We start from the raw sequence: 27,903 nt of genomic DNA on the forward strand, positions 1-27,903 counted from the left end.
CTTAATGGATATTTTTCGATGCAAATAATACACATTTCCTACTTTTTAACATGAATTTGAATGAAATTGGGGTGTTGATTATTATCCTGGCCACTTACGCACCTATCACATGGACTTTTTTCTTCCTTTCCCCTTTTTCCCAGAATACTAGCATATTTTTAACACCTTGGGGCCAGCTGAGTCCAAAATGTGGGAATCTCGTCCCACTTCTGGGCTAGAAACCCCCAATTTTAGATATTTTTTGTGAGACATTCAGCACTCCCTCCAGTGCCCACTCAAGCATAGCCAGACAGATGTTTGTGTGTGGGCTCTTTCTGGGCAGAAAACGAGTTATTTTGGTACTGCCTGAAACCTCAGCAGCTGGAGCAGCCCTGAAACACAGCCGCTTTCTGTTTCCTGTGTCCATTTTAGAGAGATTGCAATTAAATTACTCAGCATTCATATTAAATAATCCATCCAATTAAATAATTCCATGTCACAAGTGATCAGGGGTCACGATGAAATAACTCAAAGCACCCCATGAATTAGTGCATGGTAGAGAATTAAATGAAATGACGAAGAAACACAGTGAATGCTTGTCAAAGATCAAAATGAAATAATTCCACGTCTTATTAATTAGAGCATGGTAGAAAAAGCAACAAATCTCAAGTTTGTTGAGTTGTTTCTACTCAGCAAAGAAACACGATGAGTCCTGGTCAAGGAGCGCCATGAAATAATTCAGTGCATGCAATTAATGAGTGCGTGGCAGGGAATGCAATGACATAACTCAACGAGGAAACACGATGAGTGCCCCTGAAATGGAACAAGGAAAAAATCTAACGAGCCCAATTAATGAGCCCATCGTAGAGAATGTAATGAAAGAAGTCAAGTCAATGAAATAACTCAATGAAATACCCCAAGGAGGAAACGCGATGAATGCCCCTCAGGGTACCTTCAAATGCGCCCGTCCCCAGCATCCCCACAGCACCTGGCGCCCCCTTCCCCTGCCCACCATGAGTCCTCGGCCTCACGCCTTCGCCCTCCTCCTCCTCCTCCTGGCCGCCGTCCCAGGTAGGGCCCGGTCCCGCGGAGGCTGCCGGCGGCCCCGGCTCCCCACGGCCGTGCGGGGGCCCGTGCCGTGCGGCTGAGCCCACCGCTCTCTGTCCTTCCTCCCCAGGGCTGCGGGCGGCCGTGACGTTGGACGAGTCCGGAGGGGGCCTCGTGAAGCCCGGGGGGTCCCTGACCCTGGTCTGCAAGGGCTCCGGATACACCTTCAGCAGCTACACCATGGGATGGGTGCGACAGGCGCCTGGGAAGGCGCTTGAATTCGTTGCGGGTATTAGCTACAGTGGTAGTAGCACAGCCTACGCGTCAGCGGTGAAGGGACGCTTCACCATCTCCAGGAGCTACTGGTACTGCACGCTCACCCTGCAGATGAACAGCCTCAAGGCCGAAGACACCGCCACCTACTACTGCGCAAAAGCTCCTGATAGTGGTGCTTGGAGTTATGCTTATGCGATTGGTGGTGCTGCTGGTGCTACTCTCATTGTTCATGGCCCAGGGAAAGGCCCCGACACAACTCACCCCGGCCTCCAGCGGGTTCTCCACCCACAGCTCTTCTCAGCCCCATCACTGTCGACAGCACCAGCACCAGCACCAACATCACCGTGATCATCATCATGAAAAGCAACAACACCAACACCACCAACACCATCATCATAAAGAGCACCGCCAGCAACATCTCCAACACTATCAACACCACAACCAGCACCATCAAGAGCCCAACCACCACCATAGCCTCTCGCGCAGTAGTAGGTGGCGGTGTCTTCGGCCTTGAGGCTGTTCATCTGCAGGGTGGCCGTGCTCTGCCCGTCGTTCCTGGAGATGGTGAAGCGTCCCTTCACCGCCGGCGCATAGGCTGTGCTACCACCACTGGTATAGCTGCGATGACGTCAAGCCCCTTCCCGGGTGCCTGTCGCACCCAATACATCCTGTAGCTGCTGAAGGTGTATCCGGAGCCCTTGCAGACCAGGGTCAGGGACCCCCCAGGCTGAGCCCACCTCTTTTTGTCCTTCCTCCCCAGGGCTGCGGGCGGCCGAGACGTTGGACGAGTCCGGAGGGGGCCTCGTGAAGCCCGGGGGGTCCCTGACCCTGGTCTGCAAGGGCTCCGGCTTCACCTTCAGCAGCTACCCCATGGTTTGGGTGCGACAGGCGCCCGGGAAGGAGCTTGAGTACGTCGCACAAATTAGCAGCAGTGGTAGTAGCACAGACTACGCGTCGGCGGTGCAGGGACGCTTCACCATCTCCAAGAACGACGGGCAGAGCACGGCCACCCTGCAGATGAACAGCCTCAAGGCCGAAGACACCGCCACCTACTACTGCACGAGAAGTTATGATGGTGGTTGGAGTGGTGATAGAGCTAGTAGTGTTGATGGCTGACAATATTAACATCACCAGCACCATCATTTAGACCAGCACCACAGCCAGCAGCACCAGTACCACCAGCACCAGCAGCACCAGCAATATCTTCAGCATAAGCCCAACTACCACTACCATCATCTTGTTTCGTGCAGTAGTAGGTGGCGGTGTCTTCGGCTTTGAGGCTGTTCATCTGCAGGGTGGCCGTGCTCTGCCCGTCGTTCCTGGAGATGGTGAAGCGTCCCTTCACCGCCGACGCGTAGTCTGTGTAACTACCATCGCTGTAAATACTTGCGACGTATTCGAGCGCCTTCCCGGGTGCCTGTCGCATCCATCCCATGTAGTAGTCGCCGAAGGTGAAGCCGGAGGCCTTGCAGACCAGGGTCAGGGACCCCCCGGGCTTCACGAGGCCCCCTCCGGACTCGTCCAACGTCTCAGCCGCCCGCAGCCCTGGGGAGGAAGGACAGAGAGCGGTGCTCTATCGATAAAAAGGATCAGGTGCCTTATTATGAATTAACTCAGGGCAATGAAATACCCCAAGGATGAAACACGATGAACGCCCCTCCCGGTGCCTTCAAATGCGCCCGTCCCCAGTATCCCCACAGCACCCAGCGCCCCCTTCCCCTACCCACCATGAGTCCTCACGCCTTCGCCCTCCTCCTCCTCCTCCTGGCCGCCGTCCCAGGTAGGGCCCGGTCCCGCGGAGGCTGCCGGCGGCCCCGGCTCCCCACGGCCGTGCGGGGGCCCGTGCCGTGCGGCTGAGCCCACCGCTCTCTGTCCTTCCTCCCCAGGGCTGCGGGCGGCCGCGACGTTGGACGAGACCGGAGGGGGCCTCGTGAAGCCCGGGGGGTCCCTGGCCCTGTTCTGCAAGGGCTCCGGCTTTGACTTCAGCAGCTACAACATGCAGTGGGTACGACAGGCGTCTGGAAAGGGGCTTGAGTTTGTCGCGAGTATCACCGACGGTAGTTATAGCACATATTACTCGCCAGCAGTGCAGGGACGCTTCACCATCTCCAGGGACAACGGGCAGAGCACGCTCACCCTGCAGATGAACAGCCTCAAGGCCGAAGACACCGCCACCTACTACTGCGTGAAAGAAGCTGGTGGTAGTGGTTACGCTTACGATGCTAGGATTGGTGGTGCTGCTGGTGCTGCTGGCATTGTTCATGGCCCAGGGAAAGGCCCCGACACAACTCACCCCGGCCATGAGCACCAGCAGCACCATCAATATCTTCAGCAGTACCACCACCAGTGTAAGCACGTTTTGCGCAGTAGTAGGTGGCGGTGTCTTCGGCCTTGAGGCTGTTCATCTGCAGGGTGGCCGTGCTCTGCCCGTCGTTCCTGGAGAGGGTGAAGCGCCCCTTCACTGCCGGCGCGTAGACTGTGGTACTACCACTGCTGCTAATATGCACGACCTCCTCGAGCCCCTTCCCAGGTGCCTGTCGCACCCATGCCATTTTGTAGCTGCTGAAGGTGAAGCCGGAGGCCTTGCAGACCAGGGTCAGGGACCCCCCGGGCTTCACGAGGCCAATGTCTCAACTGCCTGCAGCCCTGGGGAGGAAGGACAGAGAGCAGTTGGCTAAGCCTGGGGGTGTTCTAGACCCTGGTCTCCAAGGGCTCCGGCTTCACCTTCAGCAACTACTACATGTATTGGGTGCGACAGGCACCTGGGAAGGGGCTCGAAAACGTCACAAAAATTAGCAAAGATGGTAGTGACACAAGGTACGCGGCTGCGGTGCAGGGACGCTTCACCCTCTCCAGGAACGACGGGCAGAGCACGCTCACCCTGCAGATGAACAGCCTCAAGGCCGAAGACACCGCCACCTACTACTGCGCGAAAGAAGATGGTGGTTACAGTGGTGGTGCTGACGATATTGCTGGTGCTGCTCTTCCTGGTGCTGCTGGTGCTGGTGGTGCGGGTGATCTTGGTTCTGGTGCTGGTCATGATGACGGTGTTGGTGATGTTAATACTGTCAGCCATCAACACCACCAGCACTACCACCACACCAACCACTACCAGTTTCTTTCGCGCAGTAGTAGGTGGCGGTGTCTTCGGCCTTGAGGCTGTTCATCTGCAGGGTGGCCGTGCTCTGCCCGTCGTTCCTGGAGATGGTGAAGCGTCCCTGCACCGCTGGCGCGTAGGATGTGCTACTACCATCGTAGCCAATACCCGCGACCCACTCAAGCCCCTTCCCGGGTGCCTGTCGCACCCACTCCATGGTGTAGCTGCTGAAGGTGTATCCGGAGCCCTTGCAGACCAGGGTCAGGGACCCCCCCGGGCTTCATGAGGCCAATGTCTCAACTGCCCGCAGCCCTGGGGAGGAAGGACAGAAGAGTGGGGGGGATCATCCTGGAGGATCCCTGACCCTGGTCTGCAAGGGCTCCGGCTTCACCTTCAGCAGCTACGCCATGGGATGGATGCCACAGGCACCTGGGAAGGGGCTCAAGTACGTCGCGAGTATTAGCGAGAGTGGTGGTTACACATTCTACGCGCCGGCGGTGCAGGGACGCTTCACCATCTCCAGGAACGACGGGCAGAGCACGGCCACCCTCGTGATGAACAGCCTCAAGGCCGAAGACACCGCCACCTACTACTGCGCAAGACATGACCGTGCTCCTGGTAGTGCTGCTGCCGGTCATGGTGATGGTGATTTTGATGCTGACGGAGGCCTTAGTGGTGATGATGATGCTAGACATGATGATGCGAGAGAGTATGGTGGTAGTCCTTGGAGCGGTGATAGTGCTGGTGGTGTTGATGGCTGACTATTAACATCACCAAGACCATCATGAACATCACAAAGACCATCACCAACACCATATTCATGAGCAGTACCACAACCAATATCACCAGCAGCTCCAGCACCATCAATCCCACTAGCAGCAGTACCACAACCGCTATCAGCACATTTCGTGCAGTAGTAGGTGGCGGTGTCTTCGGCCTTGAGGCTGTTCATCTGCAGGGTGGCCGTGCTCTGCCCGTCGTTCCTGGAGATGGTGAAGCGTCCCTGCACCGCCGGCGCGTATTTTGTGTAACTACCAGTGTTGTCAATACCCGCGACGTATTCGAGTGCCTTCCTGGGTGCCCATCTCATGCTGAAGCTGCTGAAGGTGAAGCCGGAGCCCTTGCAGACCAGGGTCAGGGACCCCCCAGGCTTCACGAGGCCCCCTCCGGACTCATCCAACGTCTCGGCCGCCCGCAGCCCTGGGGAGGAAGGACAGAGAGCGGTGACAGAAGCCCGGGGGGTCCCTGACCCTGGTCTGCAAGGGCTCCGGCTATGACTTCAGCAGCTTCAGCATGTACTGGGTGCAACAGACGCCAGAGAAGGTGCTCGAGGCGGTTGCAGCTATTAGCTACGATGGTAGTAGCACACAGTATTCTCCGGTAGTGCAGGGACGCTTCACCATCTCCAGGAACGACGGGCAGAGCTCGCTCACCGTGCGGACGAGCAGCCTCAAGTTCGAGGACACCGCCACCTACTACTGCGCGAAATGCCTTAGAGGTTATACTACGGCTGATGCGGATGGCATTGATTGTGCTGCTGCTGTTGGTTACATTGGTGGTGTCCGTGGTGTTCACGATGGTGTTGGTGATGTTGCTGGTGCTGGTCATCTTGGTGCTACTGTTGGTGATTCTGCCCTCGAGCACGGCACAAGGGAAGGGCTTCAGCACAAATTGCCCTGCCCACAAGCAGGTCTCCAGCACCACCACCAACGTGAGCAGCTTTTGTGCAGTAGTAGGGCTGTTGGCAGCCATGATACTGGACGAGTCTGGAGGGGGCCTCGTGAAGCCCGGGGGGTCCCTGACCCTGGTCTGCAAGGGCTCCGGATACACCTTCAGCAGCTACGCCATGCTTTGGGTGCGACAGGCACCCGGGAAGGGGCTCGAGTACGTCGCAAGTATTAGCAGCAGTGGTAGTAGCACATACTACGCGTCGGCGGTGAAGGGACGCTTCACCATCTCCAGGAACAACGGGCAGAGCACGCTCACCCTGCAGATGAACAGCCTCAAGGCCGAAGACACCGCCACCTACTACTGCACGAGAAGTTACGCTTGTAGTGGTTGTACTGCTGTTGGTTGGATTGATGGTGCTGCTGGTGCTGCTGGCCTCATCCACGGCCCATGGAAAGGTCCCGACACAGCTCATCCCAGCACCGCCGGCATGTAGGCTGTGCTACCACTGCTCATAACGGGTTCATGCCATGTGCTACCATCGCTCTGAATACCCGCGACCCACTCGAGCCCCTTCCCGGGTGCCTTTCGCACCCAGTGCATGCTGTAGCTGCTGAAGGTGAACCAGAGCCCTTGCAGACCAAGGTCAGGGACCCCCCGGGCTTCTGTAACCGCTCTCTGTCCTTCCTCCCCAGGGCTGCGGGCGACCATGACACTGGACGAGTGCAGAGGGGGCCTCATGAATCCTGGGGTGTCCCTGATCCTGGTCTGCAAGGGCTCCGGATACACCTTCAGCGACAACACCATGTTTTGGGTGCGACAGGCACCCGGGAAGGCGCTCGAGTTCGTCGCGAGCATTTACAGCAGTGGTAGTAGCACATCCTACGCGTCGGCGGTGAAGGGACGCTTCACCATCTCCAGGAACAACGGGCAGAGCACGGCCACCCTCGTGATGAACAGCCTCAAGGCCGAAGACACCGCCACCTACTACTGCGCGAAATATGCTTACAGTGGTGGTGGTTACGCTTATGAGATTGCTCGTGCTGCTGGTGCTGGTGCTGCTGGTGCTGTTGGCTGTGGTGCTGGTCATGATGATGGTGCTGGTGATGTTAATACTGTCAGCCATCAACACCACCAGCACTACCACCACACCAACCACTGCTATAACCTTTCGCGCAGTAGTAGGTGCTACTACCATCCTTGCTAATATCTGCGACGTATTCAAGCCCCTTCCCAGGCGCCTGTCGCACCCATGCCATGAGGTAGCTGCTGAAGGTGAAGCCGGAGATGTTTGGGACTACCCATGCACTGCAGCGAGGTCTGCTTTACTCGCACTATTGGAACATTTTGCTCCAGAAATTAAGTATTTTCCCATTTGTGGCCACCCTTGCCCCAAATAGAAGGACGCATTGAATCTTATGCTTACTCTTGACCTCAGTATGGGCATGCTTTTGCCCTTTCATGGCTATTTTTGCCCCAAATACAGAGGTGTTTGGCTCTATATGCCCTCTTTGCCCCAAACATGAGCACTTGGCTCATTTTTCAGGGACACTGTGGCCCCACGATGGGGGTTCTTTGCCCTTAATGGATATTTTTCGATGCAAATAATACACATTTCCTACTTTTTAACATGAATTTGAATGAAATTGGGGTGTTGATTATTATTCTTGCCATTTACACACCTATCACATAGAATTTTTTTCCTCTTTTTTCCATTTATTCCAGAATACTAGCATATTTTTAACACTTTGGGGCCAGCTGAGGCCAAAATGTGGGAATGTCATCCCACTTCTGGACTAAAAACCCTCAATTTGAGAAATTTTTGCTGAGACCTTCAGCGCTGCCCACCCAAGCATAGCCAGCCAAATGTTTGTGCGGGGGCTATTTCTGGGCAGAAAACGAGTTATTTTCACACTTCCTGAAACCTCAGCAGCTGGAGCAGCCCCGAAACACAGCTGTTTCTGTTTTCTGTGTCCATTTTAGAGAGATTGCAGTTAAATTACTCAGCATTCATATTAAATAATCCATCCAATTAAATAATTCCATGTCACAAGTGATCAGGGGTCACGATGAAATAACTCAAAGCACCCCATGAATTAGTGCATGGTAGAGAATTAAATGAAATGACGAAGAAACACAGTGAATGCTTGTCAAAGATCAAAATGAAATAATTCCACGTCTTATTAATTAGAGCATGGTAGAAAAAGCAACAAATCTCAAGTTTGTTGAGTTGTTTCTGCTCAGCAAAGAAACACGATGAGTCCTGGTCAAGGAGCGCCATGAAATAATTCAGTGCATGCAATTAATGAGTGCGTGGCAGGGAATGCAATGACATAACTCAACGAGGAAACACGATGAGTGCCCCTGAAATGGAACAAGGAAAAAAATCTAACGAGCCCAATTAATGAGCCCATCGTAGAGAATGTAATGAAAGAAGTCAAGTCAATGAAATAACTCAAGGAAATGAAATACCCCAAGGAGGAAAGGCGATGAATGCCCCTCAGGGTGCCTTCAAATGCGCCCGTCCCCAGCGTCCCCACAGCACCTGGCGCCTCCTTCCCCTACCCACCATGAGTCCTCAGCCTCACACCTTCGCCCTCCTCCTCCTCCTCCTGGCCGCCGTCCCAGGTAGGGCCCGGTCCCGCAGAGGCTGCCGGCGGCCCCGGCTCCCCACGGCCGTGCGGGGGCCCGTGCCGTGCGGCTGAGCCCACCGCTCTCTGTCCTTCCTCCCCAGGGCTGCGGGCGGCCGAGACGTTGGATGAGACCGGAGGGGGCCTCGTGAAGCCCGGGGGGTCCTTGGCCCTGTTCTGCAAGGGCTCCGGCTTCACCTTCAGCAGCTACCACATGCAGTGGGTGCGACAGGCGCCTGGGAAGGGGCTCGAGGCGGTCGCATATATTAACAGCGGTGGTAGCACATGGTACGCGTCAGCGGTGAAGGGACGCTTCACCATCTCCAGGGACAACGGGCAGAGCACGACCACCCTGCAGATGAACAGCCTCAAGGCCGAAGACACCGCCACCTACTACTGTGCGAAAGGTGCTAGTAGTGGTTGGGGTTGTGGTGCTGCCACTGGTGGTGGTGATGCTGCTGGTGATGTTGGTGATGGTGTTGATGATGTCGATGATGGTATGGATGATGTCAGAGGTGTAGGTGATGATGCTTTCAGTGAAATTGATGGTTCCGGTAAGATTGGTGGTGTTGGTAACTTTGATGCTGTTGTCGGTGATGTTGACGGCATTAATAATTATCATGGTGTCGATGATGTCGATGGTGTTGATAATGATCATAGAACCATGGACTCATAAAAACACAAGTTTGGAAAGGACCTACAAGGTCACCTACTCCAACCATCCTCCTATCACCACTACTACCCACTGAGCTACTATGTGATGATGGTGTCGATGATGATGAAGGCGCTGCTCACGCTGATATAGATCGTTATGTTGATGAGGCTGATGGTGCTGCTGCCCTCATGCATGGCACAGGGAAAGGGCCTGGACACAAATTCTCCTGGCCACAAGAAGCATCTCCATCAGTACCACCAGCTCTGCCCATTGTTACTGGAGATGGTGAAGCGTCCCTTCACCGCCGACGCGTAGTATGTGCCACTACCACTGCTGGTAATAAGCGCGACGTACTCGAGCCCTTCCCGGGTGCCTGTCGCACCCAATACATTTCGTAGGTGCTGAAGGTGAAGCCAGAGCCCTTGCAGACCAGGGTCAGGGACGCCCCAGGACTCACACGGCCCCCTCCGGACTCGTCCAACGTCGCGGCCGCCCGCAGCCCTGGGGAGGAAGGACAGAGAGCGGTGGGCTCAGCCGCACGGCACGGGCCCCCGCACGGCCGTGGGGAGCCGGGGCCGCCGGCAGCCTCCGCGGGACCGGGCCCTACCTGGGACGGCGGCCAGGAGGAGGAGGAGGAGGGCGAAGGCGTGAGGACTCATGGTGGGTAGGGGAAGGGGGCGCCGGGTGCTGTGGGGACGCTGGGGATGGGCGTATTTGAAGGCACCCTGAGGGGCATTCATCGCCTTTCCTCCTTGGGGTATTTCATTGCTCTGAGTTATTTCATAATAACTCAGCTGAGCCCACCGCTCTCTGTCCTTCCTCCCCAGGGCTGCGGGCGGCCGAGACGTTGGACGAGTCCGGAGGGGGCCTCGTGAAGCCCGGGGGGTCCCTGACCCTGGTCTGCAAGGCCTCCGGCTTCACCTTCAGCAGCTACAACATGGACTGGGTGCGACAGGCACCCGGGAAGGCGCTCGAGTGGGTCGCGAGTATTTGGAGCGATGGTAGTAGCCCATGGTACGCACCGGCAGTGCAGGGACGCTTCACCCTCTCCAAGCACAATTGGCAGAGCACGCTCACCCTGCAGATGAACAGCCTCAAGGCTGACGACTCCGCTACCTACTACTACACGAGAGATTTTGGTGGTGGTCAGGCTTTTGATGGTGCTGGTGGCGGTGTTGACAGTATTGGTTATGTTGATGTTGGTGCTCTTTATGACGATGGTGTTGGTGGTGTTGGTGTTGGTGCTCTTCATGATGTTGGTCATGGTGGTGTTAAGTGCTGGTGGTGGTGCTGTCGATAGTGACGGTGCTGAGAAGAGCTGCGGGTGGAGAACCTGCTGGTGGCTGCGGTGAGTTGTGTCGGGGCCTTTCCCGGGGGTGTGCACGGTGCCTGCAGCACCACCACCACCATCAATCTCACCAGCATAACCACAACCACCACTACCAGCATGTTTCCCGCAGTAGTAGGTGGCGGTGTCTTCGGCCTTGAGGCTGTTCATCTGCAGGGTGGCCGTGCTCTGCCCGTCATTCCTGGAGACGGTGAAGCGTCCCTGCACCGCCGGCGCATACCATGTGCTACTACCATCGTAGCTAATAGCTGCGACCTCCTCGAGCCCCTTCCCGGGCGCCTGTCGCACCCAAAACATGCTGTAGTCGCTGAAGGTGTATCCGGAGCCCTTGCAGACCAGGGTCAGGGACCCCCCGGGCTTCACGAGGCCCCCTCCGGATTCGTCCAACGTCTCGGCCGCCCGCAGCCCTGGGGAGGAAGGACAGAGAGCAGTGGGCTCAGCTGCACAGCACGGGCACCCGAGAAAGGGCTCAGGTTCAGCGTGAGTATTTACAAGGATGGTAGTAGCACAGGGTACGCGCCGGTGGTGCCGGGATGCTTCACGATCTCCAGGAGCTACTGGTACAGCACGGTCACACTGCAGATGAACAGCCTCAAGGCCGACGACACCGCCACCTACTACTGCACGAAAGGTGCTGGTAGTGGTGGTGGTGCTGAAGATATTGGTGGTGCTGCTGGTGCTGCTGGTGCTGGTGACGTTGATGGTGATTCCGGTCACGATGATGGTGTTGGTGATGTTAATCGTGTTGTCATGTAATCACCGGGACTGGCCCAAAATGGAGAGCAGCCTCGTGAGGCCTTTTCCGGGTCTCTCAGCACCTGTGGGTCCTGAGGGAGCCAACGGACTCATCGACAGTTGGGACTGGTGGATGTCCACCTCACGTGTTCCTTGTCTTGGTCCTCTCCCAGCACTGGAACACCTCCGATTCTCCAGGCTTTCTCCATGGGATTCCTGAAGGCCGGTCTTTCTGGAGAAGGCCGAGGTGAAGGAGGCATTCAGACCTCAGCCTTCTCCACACCCTGCCCCATCAGGTCCCGGCCTCCTTCAGCAGTGATCCAACGCTCCCCCGGTCCTCCTTTTGTCACCGATGTCCTCACAGAAGACCTTCACATTGTCCTTGTCATCCCTGACCACTCCAGTGGGCCATTTGGGTTCCCAACTTCATGCTGGGATGCTCAGACAACAGCTCGGTGTTCCTCCCATGTCCTTCCACTCCCTGTAGGCTTCCTTTTATGTCTGACTTTGGCCAGGAGCTCCACGTTCCTCCACGCGGACCTCCTGGCATCGTTGCCTGACTTCCTCTTCACAGCAACGCATCGCGGCCGAGCTTGGAGGAGGTGACCCTCGAGGATCTCCATCAATGAAACCAGCACCAGGAGCAGCACCAGCACCACCGCTGTCTCTCGCGCAGTAGTAGGTGGCGGTGTCTTCGGCCTTGAGGCTGTTCATCACGAGGGTGGCCGTGCTCTGCCCGTTGTTCCTGGAGATGGTGAAGCGTCCCTGCACCGCCGACGCGTAGTTTGTGTAACTACCATCGCTGTTAATATTCGCGATGTATTCGAACCCCTTCCCGGGTGCCTGTTGCACCCACTGCATTTGGTAGCTGCTGAAGGTGAAGCCGGAGCCCTTGCAGACCAGGGTCAGGGACCCCCCGGGCTTCACGAGGCCCCCTCCGGACTCGTCCAACGTCTCGGCCGCCCGCAGCCCTGGGGAGGAAGGACAGAGAGCGGTGGGCTCAGCCTGCGGGGTCCAGAGTTCTTGGCAGGGAATGCAATGAAATAACTCAACAAGGAAACACGATGAGCGCTCCTGAAATGGAGCAAGGAAATAATTCAAGGAGCCCAATTAAGGACCCCATTGTAGGGAATGCAATGAAAGAAGTCAAGTCAATGAAATAACTCAGGGCAATGAAGTAACTCAGGGCAATGAAATCACTCAAGGCGATGAAATACCCCAAGGAGGAAAGGCGATGAACGCCCCTCAGGGCGCCTTCAAATGCGCCCGTCCCCAGCATCCCCACAGCACCCGGCGCCCCCTTCCCCTACCCACCATGAGTCCTCACGCCTTCGCCCTCCTCCTCCTCCTCCTGGCCGCCGTCCCAGGTAGGGCCCGGTCCCGCGGAGGCTGCCGGCGGCCCCGGCTCCCCACGGCCGTGCGGGGGCCCGTGCCGTGCGGCTGAGCCCACCGCTCTCTGTCCTTCCTCCCCAGGGCTGCGGGCGGCCGCGACGTTGGACGAGTCCGGAGGGGGCCGTGTGAGTCCTGGGGCGTCCCTGACCCTGGTCTGCAAGGGCTCCGGCTTCACCTTCAGCAGTGACACCATTTACTGGGTGCGACAGGCGCCTGGAAAGGGGCTCAAGTGGGTCGCCACTATTAACAGTGATAGTAGTGGCATATGGTACACGTCGGCAGTGCAGGGACGCTTCACCCTCTCCAGAAACGACGGGCAGAGCACGGCCACCCTGCAGATGAACAGCCTCAAGGCCGAAGACACCGCCACCTACTACTGCGCGAAAAGTGCTGATGCTGGTGGTGGTGCCGGTGCAATCATTGCTGGTGCTGCAGGTGCTGGTGCTGCTGGTGACATTGGTTGTGATGCTGGTCATGATGATGGTGTTGGTGATGATAACATTGTCAGCCATCAACACCACCAGCGCTATCACCGCAGCAACCACTAACAGCAGCTTTCGCGCAGTAGTAGGTGGCGGTGTCTTCGGCCTTGAGGCTGTTCATCTGCAGGGTGGCCGTGCTCTGCCCGTCGTTTCTGGAGAGGGTGAAGCGTCCCTGCACTGCCAGTGCGTAGGCTGTGGTACTACCACTGCTGCTAATAAGCGCGACGAACTCAAATCCTTTCCCGGGCGCCTGTTGTACCCACTACATGTAGTAGTCACTGAAGGTGAAGCCGGAGGCCTTGCAGACCAGGGTCAGGGACCCCCCGGGCTTCACGAGGCCCCCTCCAGACTCTTCCAGTATCATGGCTGCCCACAGCCCTGCTACTGCACAAAAGCCGCTCACGTTGGTGGTGGTGCTGGAGACCTGCTTGTGGGCAGGGCAATTTGTGCTGAAGCCCTTCCCTTGTGCCGTGCTCGAGGGCAGAATCACCAACAGTAGCACCAAGATGACCAGCACCAGCAACATCACCAACACCATTGCGAATATTACCACCACCACCAACGTAACCAGCAGCACCAGCATCACCAATTTCACTAGCATCAGCCGTAGTATAACCACCGGCACCACCTATCGCGCCATAGTAGGTGGTGGTGTCTTCGGCCTTGAGGCTGTTCATCAGCAGGATGAGCGTGCTCTGGCGTTGTCCTTGGGGATGGTGAAGCGTCCCTCCACCGCCGGAGCGTAGCTTGTCCAAAAACCATCGCTGGTAATACGCGCGACATACTCGAGCCCTTTCCCGGGGGCTTGTCTCACCCACATCATGTTGTAGCTACTGAAGGTGAAGCCGGAGATGTTTGGGACCATCCAGGGACTGCAGTGAGCTCTGAGGAGATGAGATGTGGTGCCGGACGGGCACACGGCAGCAGGAGCTGGTTGGGAAGGGAGATGTGGAGGTGCTGGGTGGCACCAAGCACGGTGCCCGGGTTCTCTGAGTGCAGAGGGGGCCTCGTGAAGCCCGGGGGTTCCCTGACCCTGGTCTGCAAGGCCTCCGGATACACCTTCAGCAGCTACCTCATGATGTGGGTGCGACAGGCACCCGGGAAGGAGCTCGAATTCGTCGCGGGTATTAGCGGCAGTGGTAGTTACACATACTACGCGTCGGCGGTGAAGGGACGCTTCACCATCTCCAGGAACAACGGGCAGAGCACGGTCACCCTGCAGATGAACAGCCCCAAGGCCGAAGACACCGCCACCTACTACTGCGCGAAATATGCTTACAGTGGTGGTGGTTACGCTTATGAGATTGCTGGTGCTGCTGATGCTGGTGCTGCTGGTGCTGCTGGCTGTGGTGCTGGTCATGATGATGGTGCTGGTGATGTTAATACCGTCAGCCATCAACACCACCAGCACTACCACCACACCAACCACTGCTATAAGCTTTCCCGCAGTAGTAGGTGGCGGTGTCTTCGGCCTTGAGGCTGTTCATCTGCAGGGTGAGCGTGCTCTGCCCGTCGTTCCTGGAGATGGTGAAGCGTCCCTTCACCGCCGACGCGTAGGATGTGCTACTACCACTGCCGCTAATACCCGCGACGAATTCGAGCCCCTTCCCGGGTGCCTGTCGCACCCAAAACATGGTGTTGTCGCTGAAGGTGTATCCGGAGGCCTTGCAGACCAGGATCAGGGACACCCCAGGATTCATGAGGCCCCCTCTGCACTCGTCCAGTGTCATGGTCGCCCGCAGCCCTGGGGAGGAAGGACAGAGAGCGGTTACAGAAGCCCGGGGGGTCCCTGACATTGGTCTGCAAGGGCTCTGGTTCACCTTCAGCAGCTACAGCATGCACTGGGTGCGAAAGGCACCCGGGAAGGGGCTCGAGTGGGTCGCGGGTATTCAGAGCGATGGTAGCACATGGCATGAACCCGTTATGAGCAGTGGTAGCACAGCCTACACGCCGGCGGTGCTGGGATGAGCTGTGTCGGGACCTTTCCATGGGCCGTGGATGAGGCCAGCAGCACCAGCAGCACCATCAATCCAACCAACAGCAGTACAACCAGTACAAGCGTAACTTCTCGTGCAGTAGTAGGTGGCGGTGTCTTCGGCCTTGAGGCTGTTCATCTGCAGGGTGAGCGTGCTCTGCCCGTCGTTCTTGGAGATGGTGAAGCGTCCCTTCACCGCCGACGCGTAGTTTGTGCTACTACCACCGCTGTTAATAGCTGCGACGACCTCAAGCCCCTTCCCGGGCGCCTGTCGCACCCAATACATGCTGTAGCTGCTGAAGGTGTATCCGGAGGCCTTGCAGACCAGGCTGAGCCCACCGCTCTCTGTCCTTCCTCCCCAGGGCTGCGGGCGGCCGAGACGTTGGACGAGTCCGGAGGGGGCCGTGTGAGTCCTGGGGGGTCCCTGACCCTGGTCTGCAAGGGCTCCGGCTTCACCTTCAGCAGCGTCAGCATGGGATGGATCTGACAGATGCCCGGGAAGGGGCTCGAGTTGGTCGCGCGTATTAACAACGATGGTAGTTACACAGGGTACGTGCCGGCGGTGAAGGGACGCTTCACCATCTCCAAGAACAACGGGCAGAGCACGCTCACCCTGCAGATGAACAGCCTCAAGGCCGAAGACACCGCCACCTACTACTGCGCGAAACGTGATAGCAGTGCTAGTTGGGGTCACACTGGTGAGATTGATGGTGCTGCTGGTGCTGCTGGCATTGTTCATGGCCCAGGGAAAGGCCCCGACACAACTCACCCCGGCCACCAGCAGGTTCTCCACCCGCAGCTCTTCTCACGCAGCGCTGGGCTCTCGGGTCGTTGCTCCTGAGGCTTTTCACCCATGAAGCCCTCAGGCTGATGGATGTCGCCCTGGGCTTCTGCAGGGCTGGGCCATCGAGTGCCCAGGATCCTGCCGGAGAACCTCCTGGTGGATGGGCGGGAGGGGCGGAGGGTGATGGAGGTTGGCCAGCGGATGAAGGGTGGTCATAAAACAAAACAAAATGAAATGGTGATGGTGGTGGAGACCCCAGAATCCATGTCCAAGGTCCTTCCCTGTGCTCTGCACGAGGCCATCAGCACCACCAGAAGCAGCATCAATACGATAACCAGCACCACCAGCATAACCACTAGCAGCTCTCGCGCAGTAGTAGGTGGCGGTGTCTTCGGCCTTGAGGCTGTTCATCACGAGGGTGGCCGTGCTCTGCCCGTTGTTCCTGGAGATGGTGAAGCGTCCCTGCACCGCCGGCGCGTATCTTGTGGTACTACCACTGGTGCTAATACTCGCAACCCACTCAAGCGCCTTCCCGGGCGCCTGTCGCACCCAGTTCATGCCGACGCTGCTGAAGGTGAAGCCGGAGGCCTTGCAGACCAGGGTCAGGGACCCCCCGGCCTTCACGAGGCCCCCTCCGGACTCATCCAACATCAGCTGCTGCTTGTCCAGGAGGATCCTGGGCCCTTGATGGCCCAGCCCTGCAGAAGCCCAGGGCGACATCCATCAGCCTGAGGGCTTCGTGGGTGAAAAGCCTCAGGAGTGACAACCCCAGAGCCCAGCGCTGCGTGAGAAGAGCTGCGAGTGGAGAACCTGGTGGTGGCCGGGGTGAGTTGTGTCGGGGCCTTTCCCTGGGCCATGAACAATGCCAGCACCACCAGCAGCACCACCAATCTCACCAGCATGACCATAAGCACCACCATAACCACCAGCAGCTTTCGCGCAGTAGTAGGTGGCGGTGTCTTCGGCCTTGAGGCTGTTCATCTGCAGGGTGAGCGTGCTCTGCCCGTCGTTCCTGGAGAGGGTGAAGCGTCCCTTCACCGCTGACGCGTAGGATGTGCCACCACCGCTAATAGCTGCGACGACCTCGAGCCCCTTCCCGGGCGCCTGTCGCACCCAATACATGCGGTAGCTGCTTCTGCCTTCAGCGACTATGACATGCAGTGGGTGAGACAGGCGCTCGGGGTGGGGCTCGAGTGGGTTGCGAGTATTTGGAGTGGTGATAGTAGCACATTGTCACGCTGGAGATGAACAGCCTCAAGGCCAACGACACCACCACCTACTACTGCGTGAGGGAGTATGCTGGTAGTGGCTGGAGCAGTGATGGTGCTGGTGGTGTTGATGCCTGACTATATTAACATCACCAAGACCATGACAAACAACACAAAAACCATCACCAACACCATCATCATGACCAGCACCACAACCAACATCACCACCAGCACCAGCAGCACCAGCAACGATTGCACCAGCACCACCATCAGCAGTTTTCGCGCAGTAGTAGGTGGCGGTGTCTTCGGCCTTGAGGCTGTTCATCTGCAGGGTGAACGTGCTCTGGTGTTGTCCTTGGAGATGGTGAAGCGTCCCTCCACCGCCGGCGTGTAGCCTGTCCAACTACCATCACTGGTAATACCCGCGACGTACTCGAGCCCCTTCCCGGGGGCCTGTCACACCCACATCACGTTGTAGCTACTGAAGGTGAAGCCAGAGATGTTTGGGACCATCCAGGGACTGCAGTGAGCTCTGAGGAGATGAGATGTGGTGCCGGATGGGCACACGGCAGCAGGAGCTGGTTGGGAAGGGAGATGTGGAGGTGCTGGGTGGCACCAAGCACGGTGCTCGGGTTCTCTGAGTGCAGAGGGGGCCTAGTGAAGCCCGGGGATTCCCTGACCCTGGTCTGCAAGGCCTCCGGATACACCTTCAGCAGCTACCTCATGATGTGGGTGCGACAGGCACCCGGGAAGGAGCTCGAATTCGTCGCGGGTATTAGCGGCAGTGGTAGTTACACATACTACGCGTCGGCGGTGAAGGGACGCTTCACCATCTCCAGGAACAACGGGCAAAGCACGGTCACCCTGCAGATGAACAGCCTCAAGGCCGAAGACACCGCCACCTACTACTGCGCGAAATATGCTTACAGTGGTGGTGGTTACGCTTATGAGATTGCTGGTGCTGCTGATGCTGGTGCTGCTGGTGCTGCTGGTGCTGGTGCTGCTGGTGCTGCTGGCTGTGGTGCTGGTCATGATGATGGTGCTGGTGATGTTAATACTGTCAGCCATCAACACCACCAGCACTACCACCACACCAACCACTGCTATAAACTTTCGCGCAGTAGTAGGTGGCGGTGTCTTCGGCCTTGAGGCTGTTCATCACGAGGGTGGCCGTGCTCTGCCCGTTGTTCCTGGAGATGGTGAAGCGTCCCTTCACCGCCGACGCGTAGGATGTGCTACTACCACTGCTGTAAATGCTCGCGACGAACTCGAGCGCCTTCCCGGGTGCCTGTCGCACCCAAAACATGGTGTTGTCGCTGAAGGTGTATCCGGAGCCCTTGCAGACCAGGATCAGGGACACCCCAGGATTCATGAGGCCCCCTCTGCACTCGTCCAGTGTCATGGTCGCCCGCAGCCCTGGGGAGGAAGGACAGAGAGCGGTTACAGAAGCCCGGGGGGTCCCTGACCTTGGTCTGCAAGGGCTCTGGTTCACCTTCAGCAGCTACAGCATGCACTGGGTGCGAAAGGCACCCGGGAAGGGGCTCGAGTGGGTCGCGGGTATTCAGAGCGATGGTAGCACATGGCATGAACCCGTTATGAGCAGTGGTAGCACAGCCTACATGCCGGCGGTGCTGGGATGAGCTGTGTCGGGACCTTTCCATGGGCCGTGGATGAGGCCAGCAGCACCAGCAGCACCGTCAATCCAACCAACAGCAGTACAACCACTACAAGCATAACTTCTCGTGCAGTAGTAGGTGGCGGTGTCTTCGGCCTTGAGGCTGTTCATCTGCAGGGTGAGCGTGCTCTGCCCGTCGTTCTTGGAGATGGTGAAGCGTCCCTTCACCGCCGACGCGTAGTTTGTGCTACTACCACCGCTGTTAATAGCTGCGACGACCTCAAGCCCCTTCCCGGGCGCCTGTCGCACCCAATACATGCTGTAGCTGCTGAAGGTGTATCCGGAGGCCTTGCAGACCAGGCTGAGCCCACCGCTCTCTGTCCTTCCTCCCCAGGGCTGCGGGCGGCCGAGACGTTGGACGAGTCCGGAGGGGGCCGTGTGAGTCCTGGGGGGTCCCTGACCCTGGTCTGCAAGGGCTCCGGCTTCACCTTCAGCAGCGTCAGCATGGGATGGATCTGACAGATGCCCGGGAAGGGGCTCGAGTTGGTCGCGCGTATTAACAACGATGGTAGTTACACAGGGTACGTGCCGGCGGTGAAGGGACGCTTCACCATCTCCAAGAACAACGGGCAGAGCACGCTCACCCTGCAGATGAACAGCCTCAAGGCCGAAGACACCGCCACCTACTACTGCGCGAAACGTGATAGCAGTGCTAGTTGGGGTCACACTGGTGAGATTGATGGTGCTGCTGGTGCTGCTGGCATTGTTCATGGCCCAGGGAAAGGCCCCGACACAACTCACCCCGGCCACCAGCAGGTTCGCCACCCGCAGCTCTTCTCACGCAGCACTGGGTTCTGTGGTCGTCGCTCCTGAGGCTTTTCACCCATGAAGCCCTCAGGCTGATGGATGTCGCCCTGGGCTTTTGCAGGGGTTGGGCCATCGAGGGCCCAGGACCCTCCTGGAGAACCTCCTGATGGATGGGCGGGAGGGGCGGAGGGTGATGGAGGTTGGCCAGCGGATGAAGGGTGGTCATAAAACAAAACAAAATGAAATGGTGATGGTGGTGGAGACCCCAGAATCCATGTCCAAGGTCCCTCCCTGTGCTCTGCACGAGGCCATCAGCACCACCAGAAGCAGCATCAATACGATAACCAGCACCACCAGCATAACCACTAGCAGCTCTCGCGCAGTAGTAGGTGGCGGTGTCTTCGGCCTTGAGGCTGTTCATCACGAGGGTGGCCGTGCTCTGCCCGTTGTTCCTGGAGATGGTGAAGCGTCCCTTCACCGCCGGCGCGTATCTTGTGGTACTACCACTGGTGCTAATACTCGCAACCCACTCAAGCGCCTTCCCGGGCGCCTGTCGCACCCAGTTCATGCCGACGCTGCTGAAGGTGAAGCCGGAGGCCTTGCAGACCAGGGTCAGGGACCCCCCGGCCTTCACGAGGCCCCCTCTGGACTCATCCAACATCAGCTGCTGCTTGTCCAGGAGGATCCTGGGCCCTTGATGGCCCAGCCCTGCAGAAGCCCAGGGCGACATCCGTCAGCCTGAGGGCTTCGTGGGTGAAAAGCCTCAGGAGTGACAACCCCAGAGCCCAGCGCTGCGTGAGAAGAGCTGCGGGTGGAGAACCTGCTGGTGGCCGGGGTGAGTTGTGTCGGGGCCTTTCCCTGGGCCATGAACAATGCCAGCAGCACCAGCAGCACCACCAATCTCACCAGCATGACCATAAGCACCACCATAACCACCAGCAGCTTTCGCGCAGTAGTAGGTGGCGGTGTCTTCGGCCTTGAGGCTGTTCATCTGCGGGGTGAGCGTGCTCTGCCCGTTGTTCCTGGAGATGGTGAAGTGTCCCTTCACCGCCGACGCGTAGGATGTGCCACCACCGCTAATAGCTGCGACGACCTCGAGCCCCTTCCCGGGCGCCTGTCGCACCCAATACATGCGGTAGCTGCTTCTACCTTCAGCGACTATGACATGCAGTGGGTGAGACAGGCGCTCGGGATGGGGCTCGAGTGGGTTGCGAGTATTTGGAGTGGTGATAGTAGCACATTGTCACGCTGGAGATGAACAGCCTCAAGGCCAACAACACCACCACCTACTACTGCGTGAGGGAGTATGCTGGTAGTGGCTGGAGCAGTGATGGTGCTGGTGGTGTTGATGCCTGACTATATTAACATCACCAAGACCATGACAAACAACACAAAAACCATCACCAACACCATCATCATGACCAGCACCACAACCAACATCACCACCAGCACCAGCACCAGCAGCACCAGCAATGATTGCACCAGCACCACCATCAGCAGTTTTCGCGCAGTAGTAGGTGGCGGTGTCTTCGGCCTTGAGGCTGTTCATCTGCAGGGTGAACGTGCTCTGGTGTTGTCCTTGGAGATGGTGAAGCGTCCCTCCACCGCCGGCGTGTAGCCTGTCCAACTACCATCACTGGTAATACCCGCGACGTACTCGAGCCCCTTCCCGGGGGCCTGTCACACCCACATCACGTTGTAGCTACTGAAGGTGAAGCCAGAGATGTTTGGGACCATCCAGGGACTGCAGTGAGCTCTGAGGAGATGAGATGTGGTGCCGGATGGGCACACGGCAGCAGGAGCTGGTTGGGAAGGGAGATGTGGAGGTGCTGGGTGGCACCAAGCACGGTGCCCGGGTTCTCTGAGTGCAGAGGGGGCCTCGTGAAGCCCGGGGGTTCCCTGACCCTGGTCTGCAAGGCCTCCGGCTTCACCTTCAGCAGCTACCTCATGATGTGGGTGCGACAGGCACCCGGGAAGGGGCTTGAGTACGTCGCGGGTATTGAGAGCGATAGTGGTTGGACAGGCTACGCGTCGGCGGTGCAGGGACGCTTCACCCTCTCCAGGAACGACGGGCAGAGCACGGCCACCCTGCAGATGAACAGCCTCAAGGCCGAAGACACCGCCACCTACTACTGCGCGAGAGCTGCTAGTGGTTATGCTGGTGGTGCTGCTTATTGTATTGATGCTGCTTCTGGTGTCGTCTTGGACGTGCGTTTTGGGGTCTCCACCACTATCAGCATTTTATTTCCTTTTTTTCATGACCACCCTTCATCCATTGGCCAACCTCCATCACCCTCTGCCCATCCAGCCCATCCATCAGGAGGTTCTCCAGGAGGGTCCTGGGCCCTCGATGGCCCAACCCCTGCAAAAGCCCAGGGCGACATCCATCAGCCTGAGGGCTTCATGGGTGAAAAGCCTCAGGAGCGACGACCCCAGAGCCCAGCGCTGCGTGAGAAGAGCTGCGGGTGGAGAACCTTCTGGTGGCCGGGGTGAGTTGTGTCGGGGCCTTTCCCTGGGCCATGAACAATGCCAGCAGCACCAGCAGCACCATCAATCTCACCAGCATGACCTCAGCTACCACCAGTGTAAGCACATTTCACACAGTAGTAGGTGGCGGTGTCTTCGGCCTTGAGGCTGTTCATCTGCAGGGTGACCGTGCTCTGCCCGTTGTTCCTGGAGATGGTGAAGCGTCCCTTCACCGCCGACGCGTAGCCTGTGGTACCATCGCTCCTAATACCTGCGACCGCCTCGAGCCCCTTCCCGGGCACCTGTCGTGCCCATCCCATGCCGAAGCTGCTGAAGGTGAAGCCGGGGCCCTTGCAGACCAGGGTCAGGGACACCCGGCTGCAAGGTTGGGGCACGGAGCAGGAAATTTGGGCTTAGTTCAGAACCTTGGGGTCAATGGAATGAGTTGGGCTCACCAAATGATTTGGGGTGTAATGCCAGGGATTTGGGTGATCAGGATGACCGATGTGACCAGCACCATCAACATCACCAGCACCATCAACATCACCACCGCCGCCATCAATACCAACACCGTCAACATCACCAGCACCATCGTCAACATCCCCACCACCATCAAAGTAACCAGCACCAGCAGCACCACCAGTGCCACTACTATCAGCTGTAGTATAACCACCAGCACCACCCCTCGTGCAGTAGTAGGTGGCGGTGTCTTCGGCCTTGAGGCTGTTCATCTGCAGGGTGAGCGTGCTCTGCCCGTTGTTCCTGGAGATGGTGGAGCGTCCCTTCACCGCCGACACGTACCATGTGCTACTACCACCGCTGTTAATAGTAGCGACCCACTCGAGCCCCTTTCCGGGCGCCTGTCGGATCCATCCCATGCTGACGCTGCTGAAGGTGTATCCGGAGCCCTTGCAGACCAGGGTCAGGGACCCCCCGGGCTTCACGAGGCCCCCTCCGGACTCGTCCAACGTCTCGGCCGCCCGCAGCCCTGGGGCAACCTGGAGGAGCAGAGTCACCGCCCAACGATCGCTGGGTGAACATAAAAAGGCCCAGCTGGAGCCGAATCTGGGCAGATTCAACCCATTCTGCGGTGGCTGCTGCAAGAAAGAACCATAAAGGGCCAAAATGTTCATGTATTTTGGCAAAAAAAAACGTGTCCAAAGCAAAAGCATCTCCATATTTGCCTCAAAACTCAATATATGGGCCCAAACTCATGGATATTTGGGTGAAAAGTGGCCATCAAGTCAATGGGGAGAGCCTGGGTTTGGGCTTGGTGCAAGATGTTGGGCTCAGAGTAGGGAATTTGGGTTCAATTAAGGGAATTTGGGTTCAGTGAAGGGAATTTGGGCTCAGTGGAGAGAATTTGGGCTCAGAGAAGGGAATTTAGGTTCATTGAAGGGAATTTGAGCTCAGGGAATTTGCCCCAAAGATGGGAATACTTTTGCCCCTTTGTCCTTTTGGACCCCAAATACAGGCATTTTTCTGAGCATTCAGACTCCAAAAATAAAAGTATTTTCCCATTTCCAATCATCTTTGCCCCAGAGGGAGGCACGAGAGAGGGACACGTTGCCTATTGACCTCAGTAGGGGCATTTTTTGCCCTTTCATGTCTATTTTTGCCCCAAATATGGTTGTATTTGGCTCTATATGCCTTTGCCAGAAAACATGAGTATTTGACTCATTCTGGGGGGCATTGTGGCCCCATGATGGGGGTTCTTTGCCTTTTATTGATATTTTTTGATTTAAATAATACACAATTCCTACTTTTTAACACTAATTTTCATCAAAATTGGATGTTTATTATTATCCTTGCCATTTACACACCTGTCACATGGATTTTTTCCTCTTTTTCCCATTTTTTCCAGAATACAAATATATTTTTAACATCTTTGGGGCCAGCTGAGGCCAAAATGTGGGAATGTCATCCCAATTCTGGGCTGGAAACCCCCAATTTGAGAAGTTTTTGCTGAGACCTTCAGCGCTGCCTCGGGCGCCCACCCAAGCGCAGCCAGCCAGGTGTCTGCGCGGGGGCTATTTCTGGGCAGAAAACGAGTTATTTTGGTACTGCCTGAAACCTCAGCAGCTGGAGCAGCCCCGAAACATGGCCGCTTTCTGTTTTCTGGACCCATTTTTTGCCTCCACACCTGGGGCCGGGGGCGGGAAGCGGGAACAAAAGCTCCGTGCAGGGAGCGTGGAGCGTGCCGGGAAGATTTTAGGGGAGGAGGCTGCATGGGAGAGATTGCAATTAATTAATTACACGTCCATAAGTGATAATTGCATGGGAGAGATTGTAATTAAATAATTCAATATCCATAAGTGATGAGTGCATGGGAGGGATTGCAATTAAACAATTCAATGTCCATAAGTGATGATAATACAGTGGGAGAGATTGTAATTAATTAATTACACGTCCATAAATGATAATTGCATGGGAGAGATTGCAATTAATTACACTTCCACGAGTGATAATTGCATGGGAGAGATTGCAATTAAATAATTCAGTGTCCATAAATGATAATTGCATGGGAGAGATTGGAATTAAACAATTGAGTCTCCATAATTAATGAGCATATCACAGAGACTGCAATTAAATAATTAAGTTTCCATAAGTGATAACTGGATGGGAGAAATTGCAATTAATTAATTCCGTGTCCATAAGTGATGATTGTATGGGAGAAATCACAATTAAATAGTTCATTCTCAATAAATGATGATTACATGGTGAAAACTGCAATCAAATAATTAAATAATTGAATAATTAAATAATCAAACAATAAAACAACCAAATAACCAAATAATTAAATAAATAATTGATCGAATTATTAACTAATTAAATGGTTAAATGATTGAATGATTAAATAAATAAATAAATAAATGGTTAAATAATTAAGTGCTGAGCAGACACCAGAGGTTGCAATTAGATAATTCCAAGTCCTTGAGTAATGATTACGTAGGAAAAAAAGTAATTAAATAATTTGTTCCCAATAAGTGTTGATTACATAAAAGAGATTGCAATTAAATAATTTGTTCCCAATAAGTGTTAATTACATAAAAGAGATTGCAATTAAATAATTCATTATCCATAAGTGCTTAGTGCATGGGGGAAACTATAATTAAATAATTTATTCTCCATAATTGATGAGCAGGCTACAGAGATTGCAATTAAATAATTAAAGGTCTGTAAGTGATGATTGCATGGAAGAGGTTGCAATTAAATAATTCATTCCATGTAGGTGATGAGCTCCTGATTGCAATTAAAAACCTCCCTGCACATCTGCAATTAGCTCTGTGCAGAGACCGAAATTAAAAAACCCAGTCTGAGACTCTGCAATTTGACGTGTGCACAGGATGAGGGCGCTGATGAGGCTGTAATTAATTAACTCATCAGGCAGAGGATGCAACGAAGTAATGCACACAAGCAATGAGCATGCGGAAATGATTCCAATTAATTAATTAATCCAGTGCACAAAGGTAATGAGAAGATGGTGGGGATTGGTGTGGGATAACCCCATGCACAAAAATGATGAGTTCATGTCAAACATGGCAAGGAAATAATTAGATGCACCCAATTAACGACAGCACGGTGAAGATTACAACAAAATAACGAGGAAAGGCGATGAGTTCATGTCAAAGATTGCAATTAAATAATTCTGAGCACTCAATTAGTGATTGTGTAGTTGAAATTACAATGAAATAAGTCAACGAAGAAAAACAATGAGAGTTCATCAAAGATTACAATGCAATAAGTCAATGGTCCCAATTAATGAGTCCATGTAGTTAATGTAATAAAATAACTCAATGGGGAAACATGATCAGTTCATGTCAAAGAATGCAATTAAATAATTAAACACACACAATTAATTAGAGCATGGTAGGGAATGCAATGAAAGAAGTCAACAAGGGACCACGATGAGTTTATACTGAAGATTGCAACGAAATAGTTGTGTGCTCAATTAGAGTCATAATGGAGATTAAAATTAAATAATTCAATGAGGAAACATGATAAATTCATGTCAAAGATTGCAATTAAAGAATTAAATGCACTCAATTAATTAGGATATGGTAGGGAATGCAATGAAATAACAATGGAACATGATGAGTCCATGCCAAGGCCGGCAATTAAACAACTCAGCGCGCCCAATTAACGCATGGCAGAGAGCGCAATGAAATGAATCAACGCGCTCAACTGTCGGGCGCAAATCAAGGATGGTAATTAAACATCTCGATGCGCGCCGCTAACGAGCGTGGCGCGAAACCCGGTCCCGGCCCCTCCCCACGAAACCGACCCCCCCCGCCTTGGAGCCCGCTCCCCATGCAAATACCCCCTCCGGGCGCCTTCAAATACGCCCGTCCCCAGCATCTCCACAGCACCCGGCGCCCCCTTCCCCTACCCACCATGAGTCCTCACGCCTTCGCCCTCCTCCTCCTCCTCCTGGCCGCCGTCCCAGGTAGGGCCCGGTCCCGCGGAGGCTGCCGGCGGCCCCGGCTCCCCACGGCCGTGCGGGGGCCCGTGCCGTGCGGCTGAGCCCACCGCTCTCTGTCCTTCCTCCCCAGGGCTGCGGGCGGCCGAGACGTTGGACGAGTCCGGAGGGGGCCTCGTGAAGCCCGGGGGGTCCCTGACCCTGGTCTGCAAGGGCTCCGGATACACCTTCAGCAGCTTCGGCATGGAATGGGTGCGACAGGCACCCGGGAAGGCGCTCGAATACGTCGCAGCTATTAACAGCGGTGGTAGTAGCACATCCTACGCGTCGGCGGTGAAGGGACGCTTCACCATCTCCAGGAACGATGGGCAGAGCACGGTCACCCTGCAGATGAACAGCCTCAAGGCCGAAGACACCGCCACCTACTACTGCGCGAAAGCTGCTGGTCACGGTGGCTCAGAGCCCGTGCACGGCTGTCACAAAACCCACCGCGGCGATATCTGCCCATCTGGAGCTCCAAGCGTGCCCAGAACCTTGCACCGTGCCCGAGTCTCATGAACCGTGCCCAAATTTCCTCCATGGTCTTGGTTTGAGGTTGAATTTTTTGCTACGTGTTCAGATTTACTGAACCGTGCCCAAGCTTCCTCAACAGCACCCAGATTTACTGAACCAAGCCCAAGTTTCCTCAACAGCACCTAAATTTACTGAACCGTGCCCAAATTTCCTCAACAGCACCCAAATTTACTGAACCGTGCCCAAGTTTCCTCAATACCACCCAAAAGTTACTGAACCGTGCCCAAGTTTCCTCAACAGCACCCAAAATTACTGAACTGCGCCCACAGTCTTGCTCTGAGTCCAAATTTCTCAGTTTGCCCACATTTGATGAACCAAGACCAAATTTCTGGAACCAAACCCGCAGTTTTGGTCTGAGTTCAAATTTCTCTCAATATGCTCAGATTTACTGAACCGTACCCAAACTTCCTGAAATGAACCCCAAGTTTTGGTCTGAGTTTAAATTTTTTGCAACGCACTCAGATTTACTGAACTGTGCCCAAATTTACTGAACCGTGCCCAAACTTCCTGAACTGAACCCGCAGTTTTGGTCTGAGTTTAAATTTCTTTCAATATGCTCAAATTTGCTGAACCATGCCCAAATTTCCTGAAGCAAGCCCGCAGTCTTGTTCTGAGTCCAAATTTCTCTCAGTGTGCCCAAATTTGCTGAACCATGCCCAAATTTACCACACCCAACCCAAATTTCCTGCACTGAGCCAAAGGTCTTCAAATTTCTCTCAGTATGCTCAAATTTACTGAACCAGGCC

At 55.6% G+C, this 27,903-nt stretch overlaps 1 gene segment (V, D, J or C); it reads left to right on the forward strand.

Moving 5' to 3' along the window:
• The window catches only part of LOC118261339 (Ig mu chain C region-like), a 57,180-nt gene that overhangs the window by 1,661 nt on the left and 27,616 nt on the right, over positions 1-27,903 (forward strand). The window contains 2 exon segments of the C gene segment in view: positions 9,105-9,128; positions 23,169-23,175. Coding sequence covers positions 9,105-9,128; positions 23,169-23,175 — 31 coding nt within the window.

The sequence above is a fragment of the Cygnus atratus genome, unplaced genomic scaffold (genome assembly GCF_013377495.2).
Source record: "Cygnus atratus isolate AKBS03 ecotype Queensland, Australia unplaced genomic scaffold, CAtr_DNAZoo_HiC_assembly HiC_scaffold_38, whole genome shotgun sequence".
Taxonomy (NCBI): Eukaryota; Metazoa; Chordata; class Aves; order Anseriformes; family Anatidae; genus Cygnus; species Cygnus atratus.